The 22061-nt window shown below is 42.2% G+C and overlaps 1 protein-coding gene across 8 annotated transcripts in view; it reads left to right on the forward strand.

Annotated features, from left to right (window-relative positions):
* The window catches only part of CHD2 (chromodomain helicase DNA binding protein 2), an 86236-nt gene that overhangs the window by 21974 nt on the left and 42201 nt on the right, over positions 1 to 22061 (forward strand). For 6 of the 8 annotated variants that reach the window (XM_027877966.1, XM_027877965.1, XM_027877960.1 and 3 more), the window contains 4 exons: positions 208 to 268; positions 5644 to 8809; positions 9145 to 9279; positions 21814 to 22021. In XM_027877966.1, the coding sequence (XP_027733767.1) occupies positions 9218 to 9279; positions 21814 to 22021 (270 nt within the window). In that variant the 5' untranslated portion in view covers positions 208 to 268; positions 5644 to 8809; positions 9145 to 9217. Of the gene's footprint in view, positions 1 to 207; positions 269 to 5643; positions 8814 to 9144; positions 9280 to 21813; positions 22022 to 22061 lie in introns of all 8 variants that reach the window. The other 2 variants (XM_027877961.1, XM_027877967.1) reach the window with 2 other exon arrangements.

A 22061-nucleotide genomic window follows, 5' to 3' on the forward strand; every position in this document is an offset into this window, starting at 1 on the left:
AACACATTCCCTAGTGATACTTCAAAGTTTTTATAAAAATGTCTTTTGTAGCATATGCTGTGATCTGTAACACTTGGTTGGTTTTTTTTTTTTTTTTGTTCAGGGATAGGACTTTTGTAATACTCATAGGCTAATGTTTGGTCCTTAGGATTTCTTTATTATTTTTAATTTTAATTTAAGTGTTCTAATATCCCATTTTCCCTACAGATGTATGGAGGAATTGATTTGCTCACTGTAAGCAAAATAGCTGCTCTTGGTTGAAGGACTGGTAAGTTGTTATTCTTAATAACATTTACTTTTTAGCTTTTTAAAAAACCCAGTCAACCAGACAAGGCTGTAATGTTTAACTGACTGAAGCTTTCGATTGAATACATTCTGAAGGTCATTTGTGCGTCGCTGTGTGCGCACGTGTGTTTCAGAAAAACCCCAGGATCATTCCTGCTGGGCTCTAGGAAATGGGTAATACTTGGATAGTCCTCTCACCCAGTCTCACTGCAGAACAGCCTTCACATCTGACTATAGTTCTTTGGTCTACTGTGATTTGACTCCCATGTTTTGTTGAGAGCTTTTCTGTCGTAGGTTTGCTGGTTCAGAAGGGTTGATGCACAGATGAGTCTCTAGAGAGGTACTACACGATTTGGGTAACAAATGGTGTGGAAAATATAGCAGGAAGAACTTCTCACATGCATCTTGTTTTGTCCTTACGCTTCTGTCAGGATCAGTGAGAGTCTTTGAGCAGACATTAAATGTCTCCTGTTCTACAATTGTTCTGTTGCTGTTTTTCATTCACAAAGGTCTGGCTTTGCACAATAATGTAGTGCCAGTACAGTTTTCTGTTTGTTTCGTTTTTTGTTTTTTTTTTTATTAAACTGCTAACTGATAGACTTCAAATCGTTCCTTATGTAGGCAAAACACAAAATTGGCAGGCTTGAATAGAAAAATTAATTCAGTTCTATACTGGATGAATATAGGAACAGAATCTTTTCCAGTTTCCTTAACTAAAAGGAATTTGGTCTTGACCTTTTGTTGTCCTTGGCACATTTTGTGATTTTCTTGGGAGTTGCCTGTGGAAAGACACAGGTCCTTTTGTCTTTTTGTCTGCTTAAAATTCAAAAATGCCTTGATTCTGCATTTTTAATTAGGGCATCCATTGCTTTTTGTGTACATGGATTAACTGTTTTTGTGGGAAGCTCTATTCCTGTAGCACTGTGCCTTGGAATATATGCATTTCTTTAAAAGAAGCAGTTTCTTAGAGCCAGTTCTTTCAGTCTGACATGATACCTTGATTGAGCAAGGCTTTCCTTAGGCTGCACGCAGCTTGGGAAAATGTTCTGAGATACAAATCCTCTTATTTCAGTGGATAGATGACAGTGATTTTTAGCTGTCCTATGGCTATGTGTGTTAGCAGAGCCCTCCAGCAGCCACTGCCATCTATGTGGCCTCAGGTGCTGAACAGCAGCTGCTCCCTGTTTGTACTTCCAAGTCCTGTGCTTTCTCCTCATCCACTCCCATGATGTGGAGACTGATATAGAGCTCTAGTGGAAGGGAAAAGGAGTACACGTGGTAAGGTGCAAACCTTGCTAGGCCATGTTAGTGTGGCCTTGTGCTGCTTCTGCGTCCTTTGCGTTTTGGACCAGTTTTACCGAGTTCAGTCTTGAAGCAAAATAGTGGAATTCATGAACTTGAAAGAATTCAGGTTTTAATGCATGTACATGAGTTTAGCTTTGATGCTTTTTAACAAGTATTTAATCTCTTCTACTACTGGACTCTTTAAGTTTTATCACTTTGTTCCTTCAGAAGTCTTAAATTATTTTTCCCACTGCAGGTATGTGTAAAACAGAACATTTCTTGCCATGTTTCTCCTTCCTCAAAACTTTTCCTATGCTATCCACTGATGCTTTTCTAGCCCCCAGTCATCTACTAGAATCTCTAAAATAATGTGACTCATGTTCCATTTTTATATTAATCATCATATGACTCCTAAATCTTTCTATATGCATTTCTGTTTGTTTTCTCATTGGGTTGTAAATTAGCTGTTGTCAGATTTGGTTTCTTGAGTAAGACTTTGGCCTTTCAGTTACACACCAAGTCATTCTTCCATTGTTTTCTGGTTTATAATCCTTACCTAAAGGAAGGGGGTGAATGAAACCCTTAATTACTTCATGAAACACTTTTCTACAAAAGAAGTTGCTTCAAAAACCAGAAAAGCATCGAAATGTATGGATCTTGAAAGATCTAGTATTGCCCTCTCTGGTTAGCACAGATAATGTTTAGTTGAAGCACTGATTTTTTTTTTTTCCAATTTTTTTAAGAGAAGAGGGAAGATACTTGAAAACACCGGGAGCTTTATTGAAGTTGACATACTTTGCTTAATGCAATAAAGTTTATTATTTAAAAATAACACGCAGAAAAGAGTGCATCTGTGAATAAAGTCACATCGGGAATTACTCTCTAAATCTGAGAAACCTGGCAAACAACCTTAGCTAAAAATACCCAAACCTACATGACTTGTGCTTTTCTGTTGTGCTTAGAGAACATCTAATGGAGGTAAAAGCAGAATTAGGGCTGTCCAGAGCACTTATGTTCTGTGCAGTCTCTTAACAGTAACTCATTATGGACTTTGCTGTCAATAAAGGACACATCTGCTCTTTCCTCCTGTGTAAAAGTTACTGGGGATGTGTCTTTGAGAACAAAACCTTGCTTTAATGAACTTTGAAACAGAGACCTTCACAACCTCATTCTGTCCATTTGGCTCTCTCTGTTGGAGTTAATTCTGTTTCCAGGGGAGGTTACCTCAGTTTTTAAGCTGAAGCCTCAGATTTCACTCTGGAAAACTTGGTCAATGTATTGGTGTCCTGTGCATGGGTGTTGTGTGTGTTTGGTTTCAGTCTCACACCTGAGGAACGTAAGGTTTCAATAGACCTCAAATGGCTGATACCATGAGTTTGGCCATATGGCATGTCTTTCATCGCTGGGGTCTTTTAATAGAGCAACAGACAATTGCAACAAAAAACTGAAGAGAAAATCTTTGTAAATTTTGTTTCAAAATTGTTGCCTTGAACCTTTAGTCAAGGTTGGGAATGGTTTCTCTCCCTTGGCAGTGAGTGTCAGTACTGTTTGTTATTACAACATGACTGCCCAGGTCCCTGATTTATCATGACCAAAATTCTGTGCTTGGAAACCAAACCAGGAACTGGTAGATAACAGAATCTTGAAAAATGGGCTGATGCCTAATTGATGTTACAGAAGTAGTGAAAGACTCATGTCATCTAAGACAAAAGTTGGGCTTTTCAGTGTCTACCTCACTTTAGGAACACTGCATATGTCTTAGGGGGGGAAGATGTTTTTGTAACATTATGGAAACTTCTTAGTAAATTGTGCCTTAAATCATAAGTAAACAACCACTGTGAAATCTTTTAAACCAAATGTAGATTTCAAAAGTGTAGAGGTTGCTATTAATATTTTGGCCATTCCTGTGGCATCTTTTTGATGTATGAATAACTTTGAGAACAAGAACGTGTTCTTAATTATAATACATCAGCAGGTTTGTTTACTGCCAATTATTTTACAAGATTGAGAGAAGAGTTTAGGATGAAATTTGTGGGGTTACTTGCAAAGTTTTTGGTACAACCAGTGTAGTTGAACCTTGTAGGGAAATTTGCCCTTAAATTGGTTTTGGCAGATCTCATGAGTGTCTTAAGGCAGAGGCCAACCCAACTGGAAAGTGCCTTTCAAGGGTGACTAATATGTAACTAAATTGCCTTTTTGAGAGGTGGGGAAAACTAATGTCAGTAATTAAATTTCCTAATGTTAAGCTTATTAAAAATATAATCATATATGAATATTAAAATTATTTTAATGGTCTTATTTATGGGGTTTTCCCTGTGCTTATGTTAGTACTTCTGAGTGTTTGATTGCGACAGTAATTGACAGCTTTGTGGTACGTTTTTTTTCATGTTTTGATACCTCGATCAAGGCATTAACATTAAAAATCACGCAAAATTTTAATTCATCTTCAAACAGCAAAATAGATTTGCAATTAGGTTAATGACAACGGGGGGAAGGGTGGGGGGGGAACAAGCTCAAAACCAAAGAAACCCCCAAAACTGTTCATTCAGTTTATTGTGGGAGAAAAAAATACCTTCCAAAATATTTAATGCCTATCTTAATTCAGGATGAGTTGAATGCTTGAAACAAAGCATTTCTGTAAATTTGAATGTTCAGTTTGAGAACATGAAGATCCTGGGGTTGAATACTCTTAGAGCTATGCATGTTCAAAGTGCAGAGGGAATTACCAGATCCCATATTCCACTTCTGTGTGCTGTCATATTCAATTACATTTTAAACAAGGAAGTCTGTAAAGCAAAAGAAAACAGGACACATGGAAGGTGTGAAAGTCATACTGGGGCTTGTTGCACTGGTTCCAGTGCTCTTTGCTTCGCTGTAACTGGTCATTTTGAGACTGGGGAAACTGGGATGCCAAGGCAGAGACCACTAGATGGCCCCACTGGTTTTTGCTGGGCAGTGGGTAATTTCTGCATCACTTGTCAGAATCAGCCCACGGTTATCAGAAAACAGGGTAGTGGTGAATTTGGCTTTCGGACTAAAATGAGGTTAAAACTTACACGTATTCAAAATAGTAAATTGATGTTGGAGTGCAGATACTCGAAAACGTGAAGACATTTTGAAACCTTTTTTGCATGTCAGTTCTACAGTCAGCACTGGTTTCAAAATGATGTTTTTAATACTTAGTAACTTCTTGTTCTTTAGTTTTGCATGTGAGGAGGAGGAGTAGGGTTTTTCTGAAAGTAAATTGAACTTGTATTTCTTGGAAGATGGAAAGATGGGGATGTTGGGTTTGTATTTGGCCATGTGGATGTAATTTCCTCAGTTTGGCTTCTTATTCATCTGTGGGCTTGTTTGCTGTTCTATGACGAGTAAAGTTGGAATATGGATGAGGAGCCTTGCTAAAGGCAGCTGGTGTAACTTGTTACTGTTTTCACCTGATTTCTAATATGTCCTTTCCTACCAGTAACTAAACCAGTCATTCCATTTGTTTGTAAATGCATTTCCTGTTGCACTGTATGTCTTTCATGAGCTGGAAAACTGGGTTAAGATGGTGGAATGTCTTCTTTCCAGTCACCATCTGTCTATAAGAAACCAGTTTTTGTGCCTGTTAAATTGTTTTTGATGGATCTGTGTCTTTGAAGAAAGGAGTGTGGACAGTAGTTACAAATTTTGGCTTATAATAGCATTGGTATTTTACTAAGCAATGTCAGGTTCAGGAGATGGGTCAGTGCAATGAAGATGGTTGCAAGAGCAAATATCTTTGCTTTCCCACCATTGGTGTCTCTAGTGGTTTAACACTGAAGAAATTTCAAATGGAATTGATGGAGCATGCAAAGGTTCTTGAACTTCTAATTGTTTGTCTCTTTTTTATAGTTCTGGTTAAATTTTATATTTTTGACTCTAACTGATGGTTTGACATTGTTCCTGATTAAAAGCAGATACTACAGAATATGTAATATGGAATAAAGCATCAGTTACATGTTTGAATTATCTTGAAGATACAGTAGTTGAATGTTTTAGTTTAAAGCTATGATGTGTATTCCAACAGCATTTTTCTTTTAATTTTCCATAAAGAATCCAATCAGATGAAGAGTGTCAAAAGGAGTCTACGAATGAGACACCAAGATGGCAGTTCCAGTGGTGATTGAGAGGTTGAGGAAATGGACTAATGCATGAGTGCTGTGATGTGTCTGTCCAAGAAAAGGATGTTAAAACGTGGATTCTCATGTTATTAAACCAGAGAAGATCTGGGTTGTGATCATCCTATCAAAATGGACTTTGCATTTGAATTAATCAGTGACTATCCAATGATGGATCCCTTTGAGGACTGGGTGGCAGAATTTTCCTTTCAGATTGGCAAATTAATTTGGTTGAAGATCTGTTGCTACTCCTTTGGAGAAAATGTAATTTTTAAACTGACTTTTAATAAAAGGTTTTGGTTTCTGTCACACTTTGTGTTTGTCCTTTCTGGCTGAATATTTTTATTGTGTTGATATTGAAGTGGGTTACATTTTTGGTTGCTATTAAAGTGAGAAATACTTAAACTACTAAGTACTGAAGGCAAGGCAAAATTTTGTGCTATACTTGATTTCAAATGTGGTTTTCATTTGCAAATTATGCTCACTTTGCCATGACTTCCAATGAATTTTTATTCGCTGGCTTGTTCATTCAGGTGCTTAATATGAGGGGTTTTCAGTACTTGGCCTATTGTCAGGGCCCTTCTGCTGAACTTTGTGAAGTTATTTTCAGATGGAATTGATACAAATTGAAGGCTGGATAAATATGACAATAAAGGAGTACTTTAATGTTTTGTTCAACTTTTTAGGTATGTTCTTTGGTTGTGTATGTTTCGGTTGTGGGTACAGAAACTTTTCAACATATTTCCTTGACAACATACTTCCTAAACAGTCTCTTTGGTCTTAAAATTGTTCTGTGCAGGTGTCCAGCCTGCTTCCCTGCTCTTGCATGTAGCCTTAGCAGGGCAGTACTGTACCATGTGTTTGGGGAGAAAGAATGGGCTTATTTTTGATATTGCTACAGATGACATGTTAACCTTTGCAAATGAATTTTAAAATGGTTCTAATGTTCAAAACCCCAGTTTCCTTCCAGCTTTCTAGTGGATCGAGTAGTTGAACTGTAGGCACTTTTCTCTATGTATTTTACCTGAAATTCACAGTTGTCTTTGTTTTGTGCTGGAGGGCCAAGATGACACACCTGGTGCTGAGATAACCTTGGTGTTCTCTTTGAAAACCCAAACAAACCCTCATTCATTGTGTGTTTAGCCACTTGCCTTGCTTAGACTTCTTTGCAAATACCCATTTTTGCCATGATGGTTGCTCATACCTGTTCCATCCAGCCGTTTTGATGGTACACACTTGCTCCAGCTTGGTTTTGCCATGTGTTGTTTTGTGGTAGAGTTGGATACTGGGACCAACCTGAAGGGATCCCCATTCAGATGAGTGGATTTCCTCAGTGTTACCTGAAATTGCTTGGAATGGTCTTGCATTGGTTTTTTTGTTTGTTTTTTGCTGTTGGGGTACAAAGAGTCTTTTGTAAATAACTGTGGAATTCTTTAAAATGGACTGTGGCAATGGAGTGTTCCTCATGGAACCCTTTGTGGAAAGAGGATGAGTGGTTGGAGGATGCAGATGGCAGGGGTGTGTGGAGGAGTTGAAGGGGACTATGTTGGTTCTACTGGTCGAAGCCAATGGTTTTGGACTGTTGGGATGCTGTGCCATGCATGTCCCTGTAGAACCCCAGACTAGCCCATTACCCCTTTCCCTTCCAGTGGTCCCCCCCACAGTGTCTGATGGCTCTGTATTGTTGTGAGGCTTTTGAATAACCAAGATGTCCTTGTGCTTCGAGGAATTGGTTTTGCTTGTGGAAGACGAATGGTGGTCAGAATCAAGCAGTCGGGGTTGCTTGGATCACCTCCATTCCCTCAGTGTTACATCCTCTCAATTCCAGGAGGTTGTGTTGGAGATGTCCATTGATTTCCAGTTCTGCAGCTTGGCTGTTGCGCAGCTTTAAAATTAATTTGTCATGTTAAAATCTGTTACAGACCATGAATGGGTTAAGAGAGTGCATTAAAAGTAACTGGTTTAATGGGCTTGGAGTGACTTGCCCTCAGTGCCTTGGTGTAGCAGATGGAAATGGTGTGCCTGTTGCATTTGAGTTGGTGTGGAAAACCACTAGGGAGGCGCTGTTGAGCTGGAGGGCAATGTCGACCCTACTGGCCTGGATTGGGAGTGGGTGATGCTCCTGTACCACACTGCCAGTGCCAGTGTTGGGGGCTGAAGGGAAGAGCTGTTGTCTGGGGATTGTGCCATTGAACTGGGGGGATGCTCCCCCTTGGGTGGGGTGACCCCCAGGGTGGGCTGTTTGGTGCCTGCATGGACGTTAGCTCCACTCCCATGCCTTCAAAATGGCTTGTAACAGCACCACTTCCTGTCCAGGGAGGAAGTAATTTTAGCCCAGGCACTAAAATATTTAGCAAATCTTTAAAACAAAAGGCACAAATTCCACTTCTTTCTGGTTTCCAAAGGGTGCCTGAGCCACATGGGGTTAAGATGCCCCCTGAGCTGGGGTAGTTGGAAAGAGCCAGGGCTGTGGGGTAGCAGGCACCCTTTAGGTGGAGGCTCTCTTTTTTTGGTAGAAATGAAGGGGTGGGTCTATGGTACATCACCTGAGTTGTGGGGTAAATGTAGAGAGTGTCAATCAAAGACAGAGCTCAGAGCTGGGAAGGAGCTCTAGATGGCGGCTGTGCCTTAGAGAGAGCGCGCTCAGCTCCGTGCCTTCCCCAACACTTTACGCAACTTTCCCTAACTTTCGGGCAGCCTCAGGGGGCCCCCACAGCCCCTTGCCTCTCCTAGGCACTAATCGGGGGCTAAGTGGACCTTTTTCGGGCAGAAAAGCAGCTTTTGAGGGCTCCCTTTTCGTGCCTTGCTGGAAAGAAGAAGCCGTGGAGAGAGCCCAGGTCGTTGTTTTTCCAGCTTAGAAGCCATGGCGTACCTCCATTTTTGTGCGCTCTCCTAATGAGCTTTTTCCCCCGGACGTTTTTGTACTAATTATTGCTTCTTTTGCTTTATCGGCAGCATATTTTTGGGATTAGTATATATATTTTTTTTTCATTTTCTGAAATTTGTATTTTATCGGTATAATTTTAAGTATTTTGGATCTAATGTTTTTCCATTACCCGAAACTAATATCGACTTGGTCCTGGCGGCGGTTCACGGATCAGGTAGGTGAGCAATTAATAATAATAATTTTTAGATTTCTGCCGTTTTGTGTACTTTGATTTTCGACCGATTTCTGCTGTATTGGGATGACGCAATAAGATACAGAGATTATTTGCATCCAGTGTTACTTTGGGAAAGTTTGCAGGATGCTCCTCTACTGTGTTTATTCTCGGATTTTTCTTGTAAAAATGATTATTTGTTTTAAATCTCGGTTTTGCCGTGTTGATCAGTGTTGTGTATTGTTATAACAATATCATTGCAGCGTCAGGACTTTGTTCCTGATAATGAAAGCCAGTGAAACGAACTGGGACCTTACCTTTCTTTCAACTTTTGACAGTAAATACCTGGGCACAGGACTTCAAAGCAAACAGACACCCCTGACCCCCTCTTAATATTTTAAGAATAAAAAGATGATGAGAAATAAGGACAAAAGCCAAGGAGAGGAGGGTTCAGTCCACAGCAATGCATCGAGGTATGACCTATCAACTTTCTTTTTTTTTTTTTTTTTGTAAAACCTGTGAATACCCTGTTTACTTTGACAGCCTTGGGTTACTGTCAGTGCTTAATAGAAAACATTTTACTGATTTTGCTTCCTTTTTAAGGAATGACCTTGAGATTGTTAGCATGCCACACCCTAATTTTTTTTGGTAGCAATTTCTGAAAGTTGTGTTGTGACTTAAGGGCCCATGTCCTAGGCAAAAGGTACTGTACCTTTATTCAGGGCAGCCCTTGCCTCTGCAGGATGTTTTTTCAGCTTTTGAATTTCAGTTTTTAGGTTTTTTGTGCTGTGAAAAATGACCTTGTCGGTTTAGCCATTGCTGCATTGCACCATTTTACATACAAGGCAAATTTTTCTTTGAAGAATCTCAGAAGTCTAAACTTTAACTGAGGGCCATACAGAAGCCTGGTGTAGTAGTAAATTATAGTAAATAGATACAAGAAAAAGTTACATGAATGAAAAAAAGCTCATTTTAAAATTTAAACTGTAAAGTGCCTGTTTGTCTGATACCCCTTACTTCAAATTTTATTTGAGCTTGTAGAACTTTGATACTGTTGAGGTATTTTAGAGTATTTTTATACAATTTAACCAGACTTTGTCCAGCTGGTGATGGCATTTTGCATCATAAAATATACACTGGGACTGTTAACAAGAGGTACAAAATGCTTTGCTTGTTTTGTTTAATGTGTTTTTGCTCAGTCTTTTTATTTACTTTTGTCGAGTAATGAGATTCTATACAGATTTTTATAAACTTAACCTTGATGTGGGAAAAGCATTGAAATACTGGAAATGTTTGTTTGCTGGGAATGCACAATTACCAGATCGCTCATTTTGTATTTAAAGGGTCAGCTCTTTCAAAAATTGGAAATTAAATTATATGCATTTTTGTTTTTAGTTTGTAAATATTCCTGAGTTTTGCATTTTGTCAATTTTAATTGAATTATGGCCTGTTTCTTTTTCTTTGGTGTTGTCTTCAGTCATTTTTAACCAACATTAATAAAAAAGAATTCTGAACTGTCTGTTGTATCACATGTGCTCTATGTGATGTTCAGGTGTTTGAATAGTATTCCTGATGTCTTGATTTAACCTTCCTTATGCACACAAACTTGAAATACTGTGGGAATACATATATTATCAAATTACTTTAACCTTTTAGTATAAACTTGGATGGTATTCTGGGTGTATTAAAATTGCAGTCAAATTTTAAGTCCTAAAATGGATATGGGTAAGTCTGTTTATTTTTAAATTATTATTATTATTATTATTAACTAAATTAGCCTCAGGGGTTGTTGAAGTATTACATGTAGCACCTATGCAGAGCTTTTCTAATAATGCAGTTTATAAATACATCAGATTTTCAAACTCTGCTTTCTTTACTGTAAATGCTGCACACAAAATACTGTGTGAACATTCACACTTTGAAGAAACGTATGATTTGGCTTACTAAAGTTTTTATGCATTTTTTTAAAGTGCAAATTATCAAAAGCAGTAACAGGCATAATTGTTCAGGAAATCGAGAGGTATTTTTTTTTGTGTTAGAAATATCATGCTGAATAGAAGCTGAAATGGGAGCCATGTAGCAGGAGTCCCACAGGAAGAAGACCTCTGGGGTTTTGTCCTTAGGGGTATGGGATTTGCATAGTGTCTTGAGTGCTTTAGGGGTTTTCATTGAAAGGTTATTTATCATAATTGATCCCATTTACATGTAACACCTGTTGTGTGAGGTTATCCTTCTCCGCTTTCACATCTTTTTTTCTCAAGATAAACTTGTGGGTAACACCAACTCACCTAAGTGTGGGAACAACTGAACACAGGATATTTGCAAGTGAACCCTGTCGAGCTTATTTCTGAGCTGTGAGTCAGCTGAATGTCATAAAATGGGCTTTACTTCCTGAGGTTGACCTGAAGTTGTAGGGGAAATGATTTCTAGGAAGTAAAGCCTCCACTTTGCTGTACTGTAACCCAGAAATGCACTGGTGTGTGCACTTCACGTGCTGCTGAGACAGATTGGCATCTGTGGAAGTTGGTGAAGTCCTGTCACCGAGTCCCTGGTGGGAGGCCTGGGTGGTGAGGAGGTGGATGTGGCAGGTGCCATTCACCTGGAGAAGCAAAACAGAAGGACTAGAGAAGGGTGTCAAAGTGGAAGAAAATAGAATTCTTGTACAGTACTGTAGTGTCCTAACTGAGGAACATGTCTGAAATGGACTCCTCACCTTTCCAGTCCTAAGGAAATGCAAAGGCCTGGCTGAACAAACAAATACCTGAGGATTGTCCCAAAGCAGATGATTGTTCTTGGGTGGGAGATGGTGTTAACTCTTTGCAGTTTGTAAGCTGAGGGGTATACTGGCTTCTTTTCCACATGAACAGCATCAACTGCCCTTTTTGCGCTGACGGTAAATCCAAGCTTGGAACTGAGATTTCACCCAGCTTTCCCCATGTGGGGTAGAAGTTGCTGTGGGTCTGCTGCAGTTCCTGCTGACCATCACTTCTGTGCCTGGGGCTTGCATTAATTAATTGAACCCAATCTGATGTATTTTCTAGCATCTTCTGTGCTGTGTTTCTGAGAGGCAGGTGGTGTGAAGGTACATCCATGGACAGCCCTCACTGGAATTGCAAAGCCAGAGGCAGGCAGAAATCTCCCTGAAGCTGTGTTTTGGAGTGGTTTTGGAGTGATAGCAAGTAACAGGCAGGGGATACATTGTTGTTTTCCTTTCCTTGGCCTGCATCTGTTGCAGTTGCTCTCCCACCTCTGCAATATTCTGCGTCGGGCTGGTTTCTGCTGCAGAAGCTGCAGGGCTTGACAAGCCTTTGTGTCTATATCCAGCTCTGAGCTGCTTTAGCATTAAAACGTCGTGTTCTTTGGAAAAAAAAAAAGGTCGTGGTGGGTTAGCTGTCAGCCCATTTTCTGAGCAGAGAGCTGGGGCTCTGAGGTCTGAAATGGCGTGTGTTTGCTCAGCAGCCGCCTCCCAGAGCAGGGCTGTGCAGCCTTCGCTCAGCACAACACCCTGCCTGACGTGGCAGCCATTTTATGGAGATGTCTGTACATGCGGAACAGGGTTTGGCGAGGGGGGGAGAGCAGGGAAATGAACATGTACAGCACAAACTGCAGTCCCTGGCTCGCGCTGGGAGCCAGTGGCACCCCTTTGTTGTTCGGGCAGCGCTCGGGGAGGGCTGCAGCGCTGTGGCGGCGGTGCGGGAGCAGCCGAGTCACAAAATGGCTGTTCTTTGTGCCGCACTGACGGACGCGCCGGAGCCGCGGGAGCCGTGCGGGGGTTCAAAGGCCGCCCTGGGCCGGCCGCGCCGCCATTGGCTGGGCCGGGCTGCGCGCGCAGCGCTCCCGCGGGATCGGGATCGCGATCGCTGCGCCGGGAGCGGGGCTGCTCCCCCCGCTTCCTCTCATCTGCCGGGCGTGGGCTTGCATTTAATTTTTTTTTTTCTTTTTTCTTTTTAATACTGCAGGCTATTTTGAGAAGTGTCTTGATAAAGAGCAAGTTTATTTTAGGTGCGGCTTTTTTTTTTTTTTTTTTTTTTTTTTTTTTTTTTTTTTTTTTTTTTTTTTTTTTAATTTCTAAAGGAGTTGCAGAACACCGTAGTATTCCTGGAACGTGTTGTCTTTTGTTTGTCTTGTTGGTATCCTTAAATTACTAAAACTCACGGTTAGCTTTCGACGTGTATTTTTTCAACGTATTTTCTTTGAGGTGAATGGAAGCATTAAATGCAATTATTAAAATGCCTCTAACTGTGGGTTTCAATTTTTTATCCTGCTGGTGGGTTATTTTATACTGCTGTGGCCATCGTGCGTGTCCCGAGGCTTTCGGTTTCATTTGCACTGCTGGATTCTTTAGCGAGGACTTTTTTTCCCCTCCCCCTTTTTAAGCTTTAACCCTTTATCAAACTGTCCGGAGCTTTTTTGAAAAGGGAAAACCCTTGATCAGTGCAGAACACAAAAGGAATAATGTGCAAGGAATTCATATGAATCGTGATGTAATCGGTGTGCAGCACAAAGGAGATTGTTCTTGTTTTGCTTTGTTACTTCTGTTTCACATTACCCTCATGGAGGAAATGTCTCATCTAATTATGCATGCACAATCCCGAGGCTTTCAACTCCTCTGTTCCCCGTTTTGCGATTGCTGCCAGGGATGGCTACAGTATATACAGTGCTATAAAAAGGGCTCGCCAACTGCAAGAAGGCTACATTTAGCTGGAATTCATTATCTTCTGGATCGTTCTTTTTTAAACATCTTAAGCTAATTAAACAAATTTTTATGTGTTTTCTAAATGCATGAGTGTTGCTGAATAAAAATGGAGAAAGAGGAATCAAGAGCTCACCTGGGTACTTCTGTAACCCTGCCAAAGTGTCTGTGTGGCACAGCGTGTGCTGGGCTGGGGCGTTGCGTTAGCTGAGAGCACGTGTGTGCAGGCGTGTTCCCACCGCTCCTGCCCAAATCCGCCGCTGCCGTCAGCCAGGGGACGGTAACTTGGATCGTAGATGAGAGTCTGTTACACTTTCTGTTCGGTTGGTGTTTCACCTGCTTCTGAGTGCAACACTTGCCCTTATCTGCACCTTCCCCCACTTCCTACACGAGCTGGAGCAGAGCTCTGCCCTGGCTCAGTGGTGGCATTTCCAAGAAGCTGATCCCACCAGCTGTGCCGTGGGAGCAGCGAATCTGGGCTACAGTAACCACACTCGTTTCTGCATTATTTAAAAAAAACCCACCAATTACAACCCCCACAAAAAACAAGCAAACAAACATTTCCCCTGTTAGCTTTGAGGGGGCTCGGAGGGAGGGGCAGGAAGGCAGCAATTTTTAGTCTCTCCAACTCATTATAGGGATAAACCAGTCCCTATATTTTTCATGTTTCACCCCTCAGAAAACTGTTCATATGATTAGCAGGTCCCTGAGTTGCTAAACCTGTCTTTGAGGAATTTTTATACTGGCACTTCTTGTAATTCAGACCTATTAGTGCTAGTTTTGAAGAGCAGGCCAGGGTTCCAGTGGCAGATGCAAACAAGCCATGAGCTGAAGTCCTCAGGACTGTGAGCTGGAGCGTAGGGACTGAACTGAAGCTGCTGATGCCATGGCCTGGTTGCTTTTGAACTCGAGACAGCTAAAGTAGACCTACTTTGGGTGGAATTGCATCTGCTGATACATAACCTGGAGGTGTGTATATCCACGGTATCTTGTTTCATGTTGCACACAACAGCATTGTTAAAGTAGACTGTTGGGTTCTGAAGATGGAAGAGCCTTCTCAATCTCCCCTTGCCCCTAGCTGAAATCCAGCACAGGAAGGGGGGTGATAAGGGAGAAAGATTCTGTTCTGCTTTATCTTCTCTCCTTCAAGGAAACTAAATACAGACAGCACAGCACTGGGGGAGGGGATGGCTTGGACACCATAATTAGATATAAGCAGCCTTCTAGCAAAGAATCTGGTGTTCAACTGACACTGTGTCTTACATCAGTCTTTTTGGTGTGTTATTATTGAAAGATGTGTTGAAATGCTGCGTGAAAATGCTCTTTCAACAAGTGCTGGTGTGTGTTTAAAGCCCACCTTTACACCCTGTAAAGGAGCCTTGAAATGAAAGCAAAAAAGCCTAGGTGAAAAATTCTCTCCTAGTAACTTGCAGTGAAGCTTTTGTAGGTCTGTCAAGCTGTTAATGCCTCCTTCTCTTGGAGTAGGTACTGTCTTTTGGATATAATTAGCCAAATGCTGCTGAGTCTTTCCAAATATGCAGCAGTTCTTACTAAATGACAGCCTGTGCAGTGCTGCTGCTAAATTATAATTTGCAATCTCCAGATCGATTTCTATTTTTCTGTGGTCTGAGATAACCTACACTGTACTACGTGTGTTTTTCTGGCCTTGACTAATAAGGGTTAAAAAATAAAAAGTTTGAAGCACTGGTCTCAGATTCCCTTCTGGTGTTGTGCTGAAAGCACTGGCTTCGCTTGGCGTTTGGTCTTGGCAGGACGTCTGTGGAATGTGTCTGCCAAGCTCCACAGAAGGGATGGGGTGGGATGCTGAACACTCCATTGCTCACCACCCTTCACCCTGGCTATGAACAAGGATGTTGCAATGTCAAAAATCCACTGACTCCACAGCACCTGACTCAGTAGGAAAAAGTTGTGTTGTAATTATAGATGTTTCTTGCAACTGTTATTGTTAAGTATAGATGACTTAATAGAATTGCTAATATGTTAATTTTAGGAGTCGTTTGCATCTCTCTCATGGGAAGGAATCTCTGTGCTTCACTACAGAGCTGTCACCAGTTGAGCTTTGAATGCCCTGTGCTGTCTGTAAAACGGAGGCTTAATGATGAACCTTAGAACTCTTGTTAAAAAAAGAGTTTTTCACAGTCACTTGGAGTAACTCCCTCAGGCCAGATCAGGCTCCCCTTTTTTGAACTGCAGGTCACTTGGAATCAGAAAGTAATTTCTGCACCTTCATGTTCCTCTTAATGGTTTTTGGGGCCTAAATTTCTATGTACACTGCATGATTAATCTGAGGACTTTTAAAGTAAGTTTGCAGATGTGAAGGGAGCAAAACCAACCACTCTTTCTGTACTACTTTAGACCATAATTGTGTGTGCACACTCCATTCCCCCCGTGCATCTCCATGTCCTTTATGCCGCTGAGCTCCAGCCCGGTGGGAACATGGCAGGAGATGGAATTGCAGAGGGCACAGCGAGTTAACCCTGCCTGCTGCCTCACTTAAGGAAGGTGTGCACCCCTAGGCTGCTGCTCCTCTCGTTGTGTGGGGTGAGGGGGTGGTGGGTGCTGCCAGGACCCAACTTGGATCCTCTCACTTATGGGGGACTTGGAGCCCGGAAACGCTCCACTGCTTCCCGGGAAGGCAGAGATGGGCCCTTTCAAACCCTGAGAACCGCAATTGTTCTCCCTTTTCTGTGCAGGGAAGGGGAAGGATGCTGCCTTTGGAGATTATCAATGGTGCTCCTTAATCAAGCAGACAGGTTTTGACTCCTTTTGTTCTCTGCTGTTTTTTTTTTTCTTTTCTTTTTTATTTTTTCCCCCACTAAACATCCCAAGCATTTTTAGCCTCTGGCTTAAAGATCAGAGAGTGAGAGAGCCAGCTCTCCCCGCCATGAATGAACTGCTCCTTTTGCTTGCTTATGAAAGCACAATGCGGTGTCTTTGTAGTGGAGAAAAAAAAACCAACCCACTTTTGGAAAATCCTTGTCATTCAGCATAGCCCAGTGTGCTTTACTGAGCTGCAGCAGAGCAGTGAGGGATATATTTAGCTCAGGATTGCTTTGCCTTTGGCATTTGGGAGTGCTGTGCTGGGGTAAGTAGCAGTGGCCAGAGTAGGCTTACAGCTCAGTTCAGGTGGGTGTTTTTGGATAGGATACCTGCTGGGCACATAATCTGTCAGCTGGTACAGTAGCACTGTGGCCCAGTTGTGCCTAGTGCTGTGTAAATGTAATTAACACCCAGCACTGCAAGCCAGGTTTGCAGGCACAGGTTATTCTCCATGGGAACTTCTCATGTGCCTATTTATGAAAAAATGAAAATAAGGTTGCTGGTCATAAAGTGAGGTTGGGGAAATATTTGTCTGTTTTTTGAAGGACACCTTGGCAATCTGGGAGGGGCACCCCTGTAACCGAGGGGTTTGTTGTGCCCTTTGAAAGATGGCCCAATCATACTGTGAGTATTCAGTTGTTTGAGACTCACTCTTAAGCAGCATGAAGAGTCTGGCTGTGTTTTGGATATTCTCATTTTAGTTCCTGCTTGAGACATCGTTGTTAGAAATACCGTGCATGGGTAGGTAGAGCAGAGGAGAAGTAGTATTTTTCTTCTTTCTCTTTCCCCTATTTTTATTTTTTCCTGCATGAAATAAATTGGGAAAAGCTCTTTCACTGACTGAACCTTCTCAAGGCTTATCACTCAAACTCTGTCTTGGGAGACAGGCAAGCACCAATCACTTTTTAACAGACTTTCAGAATAAAATCAAGGGAACTCAAACAGCTAGGAAGGAATTTATCTTCAGTGTCACAATCTGTCCTTCACTTGGCTCTCCTGCACTGTGTGCTGTGTCTGTATGGCCTTGTCAATGATTACTATGGCATTGCTCATTTCCTTCCCCACCCTCAGACAAAGAATAGATCCCATGCAGTTCTTCTCAGTCCCTGTGGTACCTGTATTATCCCATCTTTTATCCAATGATCTCTAGCCAGAGATCATCTTGTTTTCCTCTCCGTGGCCTGTTTAGTGGCTTGTTTGTTCATGTGGTTTGGAGACTTTATAGAGCTACCCTATGACTTGAGTGCACATATCAACATTGATGGTGCTTGTGTGTATTGCAGCATATGTAGATATTTCATATATGTTTATATAGAATTGTAGAATGGCCTGGGTTGGAAGGGACCTCACTTTGTTCCAACTCTCCTGCCGTGGACAGGGACACCTTCCACAAGATTAGGTTGCTGAGAGCCCCATCCAACCTGACCTGGAACACTTCAAGGATGGGGAGTCCACAACCTTTCTGGGCAACCTGTGCCAGGGCCTTACCACCCTCACAGTAAGGAATTTTTTCATAATACCTGATCTAAACCTACTTTCAGTTTGAAGCCATTCCCCCTTGTCCTGTCACTATCCCTTGAAAATAGTCTCTCTTCATAATAGGGAACATCACATTTATACATCAAGTATTCAAAGGAAATAAAGTTTAACAGCAGCACAGTGCCCATCTCGGTGTGTTTACATCTTCTGTGGGTTGTCACCGTGCCTGTGTGTCCCTGCACACTTTGTGCAGGTCACTTTAGGAAAACAGGGCCACTTAAACAGGAGCTAAATGTAATGGTTTCTGGTATTATCCAGCCATGTAATAGTGTGCCAAGGGCCTTCCTGAGCTTTCACGGGCTGGTTTTGCTGGTGCCAAATCCCTGTGGAGCTTGCGAAGCCCAGTGGAATGTTGCTGTTTGAATTCAAACTTGTTTAGATTAAAAACATTCACAACAGTTCTTAAAGCTGGGAGGAGTTCCATTTGGGTCATTAATCCTCCTTTATTCCCCTGGCTTGATTCAAGTTCTGTCCCTCATTTGGGGCAGAATGGTCCCAGTTAGAACCGTTCCTTAGTCAGTTTTTGGTTTCAGAAATGTGTATTGGGGTCATCTTTTCAGCTATCTCACACCCAGTAGAAACATATCTACTGTTTGTACTTGCTGAGAGCTTATAAAATGGTTTGTTTCTGTTAGCAAACATGATACCCTATAAAATGAAGTCATATGTGAAATATTAAATGCAAAGTCTGGAGTCTTCAGGCATGCTGTAATTGCCTTTTAAACTTAAATGCCTGATTGTAAAGGGTCTTATCACTGCTGTTCAGCTACTTATTTCTTGGAAGGAACGTGTCCTTCTTGGTAAAGAATGATTTGGTTTTTTCCCTTCAAAGTCAGGAACAAGCTCTTAATTAAAACAGAATTATAGCCTGAAGTATTTCTAAGAAACCAGGGGAATGCATTTGGCTGAGTCTTTGCAGATTTCAATTTCAGGGAGTTACCAACGGTCCAGCTGTAGCTTTCCTGATGTTCTTGGGTGTTTCTCTGCTGAAGTTGAAGGAGGGTGGACTGGTTGAATTGCGATTTTTTTGGACAATCAATTATAGCTTATCCCTCACAGTTTAATTGAAAGTAGGTCTTGTTTGGATGCTAACTTAAGGGCATTAAAACAGGGCATATTCCAAAAATAACTTCTGAAAATAGGACTTGGATCTCTAGCTATGTACAGGCCTGATTTGACATATAATGTTGCTAATATTTTATACAATGTTGGCAGGTAGAAGTGCTTCCTGGCTGTCCCAGTGACAGTTAAAAAGGATTATTTTATGGAAATAACCTTTTCAGTTGTCTTTTTCTATTAATGTAGAAATGAAGGCAAACACACATTCTTTTGTCTCGATAACTTTCAGGTTGTTTATTAAAAAAAAATAAATTATTTGCAACAGCCTTCAGAAGGACATAAGCACTTCTCATCTACCTTTCTTTCCTTAGTAGGGCAAGCACGTGCAGATGTGTATGTCTCTAGAGAAGTCACCCTCTTTTCAGATGACACAGTTCACAGCTTAAAAAAAAAAAAAGAATTAAAGCGTTCAGATAATGTTGTGGATAAAGCACATGAATTATGGCTTTGATGTGTAGAGAGCCTGTGTCCAGATGTCCTTGAAATAAAGCTTAGGGCTTTGAGGAACAAAGAGCTCTAGAGGGGGAGGAGGAGACTAATTACTGTTCTGCCTCTAAACAAATACTGCCAAAGCTGCCTGGCCTCAGTTTAGCCTGGGCTGCTACAATTCCTTCCATCTATTGCTAAGAAATCTGATGGAAGGAAAAATCCTCTTCCGTGTGTCCCTGTGGAATACGGGACACCAACACGACTCAGCCAGAATTGCTGCTTTCTTTTGTGACACTAGAGGTTTGGATGCCTCCAGATCCCATTTTTTTGCCGAGGTCGAGCCTCCATCCCTGCAGGAGGCTCAGTGGGATGATGTCCTGCCGAGCCCTGCCCACAGACCAGGTGTCTCCAGAGCTGCTGGAGTGTCATTCCTTGGAGTGGGGTGGCACAACCACACGCGTGTGGCAGGGGAGGGCTGTGGAGAAGAAGAGGGGACTGTTGTAGAGATCGTAGAATGAGGGGTGCAGGGGGATACTGCGTGTGGAGCTGTGCCTTTGGTTATCGTGGATAGTTTCTATCCATGGACAGGGGCACACAGGAAGGACTGGGCAGCCTGGAATGGCCGTGGTTCAACTTGAATTTCCAGCCCTGCTTGGAGGCAGCGATGTGATACCCCCAGGCTGGGGTGGTGGGTTAGCAGCCACGGGCGATCCCTCCCCCCGCTCCTTGCGGAAGGGGCTCGGTTTCTGGCCCTTCAGCCTCAGGCAGCCCCGCAGTTTCCCTTTCCCAAGGCAATGCCGGGCGCTTCCATCTCAGCGCTAGTGAACAGCCCCGCGGTCTCAAGATGGCGGCGGAGGGGCGGCCGCGAAATGGCGGCCGCGGCGCCGCCTGAGGGCGGGACCCGTGCGGGTGCTGCTGCCCCCTGCCCGCGCCCCGGGGCGCGGCGGCGGCGGGCCCGGAGCTCACACAATGCCATGGGTTTGTTTTATCTGAGGCTGGAAGGTGTATTGTCTTGGTGTGAATTAGCCCTATCTGTGTGTGGTGATCCCCGGGAATAGTGGCCGGGTCTAGGTGATCTGTCTCCATAGCGCGCATTAATCCCCGTGGCTTTGTATGTAATTGTACACGTGCTCATGTTTTGGTTTGTTTGTTTTCTTTTCTTTTGTTTTTTTCTTAATTTGTATTATTTTTTCCTTGAAACTTGAAATCTGAACCAAGCCTTTGATGTAACTTGCTACTTTTGTACTGAAATAAAAGAAAAATAAAAGTCTTGTTTTCCCTCTGCAAAGTTTTCCTGGCTCTTCTTTCATAATGTTCCATCTAAGTAAGTACTTAAATATCACAAAAGCATCCAGCTGCCAACGAAGAGCTGACTGGGAAAGGGATGCTCCTGGTTCCAGAAGATTGTAGCATCATTATCACCACACTGCATTTTTGTTTGTGATATAGGCGTTTGAATGCTGCCTTGCTAGCGCGTGTCTGATATGGTGTACTGAGTTTTCCGTTTTCTTTGCTGAATTTTAAATGAAAAAATAGATTTGGGAGTGATTGGACAAAGGTATTAGAATATTTTGATCACCTAAAATAGTTTAGCCTCTCATTGTTTTGTTGATGAGCCTTTGTTTAAGAGAATATTCTGTGTGTTAGCCCATTTTAATGTAAAGATTAAAAAAAGAATGAGGGAAATACACCTACTTGATGTTCTACTCTCCCCTTATTGGCTTGGGAACTGCATTCTGCACATCACTGGTGTAATCCTTTAAACAGGAGCTACGTGACCCACAAGCCCACATGAACTCCTTTCTGCTGTTCTATTGCTTAATTTATTCTTTTTGCAAGAAACATATTTAATATAATTTATGGTGTTATGGGTACAGTATTTGGTACTGGCCTCTTCCAGAAATGGGATATCAGATTTTATTTTTTGACCACTGGCTACACTAGGATGCAGAGGAGAGCTGTGCTGAATCAACTGCTTATCTTTAATACAGCAGGATGGTCTCTGGATGCTCCAGCTCCCAAAATAATCTTACTCTTGCTCGGTCTAAGACAGCCAGATCCTCACATGGTACCTGTGCTGCTGGTATGACTAGTGCTTTTCTCCACGGTACCACTGCTATTTTTATTTTGTTGATGAGCAGGAGACCCTGAACAAGGATTTTTGGGGCTGCACTCTCACCCCTGTGTTCATTGCCACTCCTGGGAAGGAATTGCCGCTGCTGCAAAATGCCATTGCAGGGTATCTGTTCAGGACAGCATTCACGCTTGCATTTAGGCTACTCCAGGCCTGTTGTTGTGGCTTGGACGTGTCTCAGGTTTGCTCGCTGCATATTTCAAGGCTGTGACAGTCCAGTTAAAATGTAATCTCTTCTTTCTCTATCATTAGTCACTCGGCATCCGAAGAAGCCTCTGGCTCTGACTCTGCAAGCCAGTCTGAAAGCGAGCAGGGCAGCGAATCAAACAGCAGCTCGGAGTCCTCTGAGAGTCAGTCTGAATCCGAAAGTGAATCAACGGGTTCCAAATCCCAGCAGACCCCTCCTGAAACCAAAGAAAAACCAGCCTCTAAGAAGGAAAGGATAGCAGATGTTAAAAAGGTATTGCCCCTGCTGCTCTGCACAGGCACGTTATTGCCGT

The sequence above is a fragment of the Empidonax traillii genome, unplaced genomic scaffold, assembly GCF_003031625.1.
Source record: "Empidonax traillii isolate 1590-97213 ecotype Southwest subspecies unplaced genomic scaffold, ASM303162v1 scaffold36:size2505666, whole genome shotgun sequence".
NCBI lineage: Eukaryota > Metazoa > Chordata > Aves > Passeriformes > Tyrannidae > Empidonax > Empidonax traillii.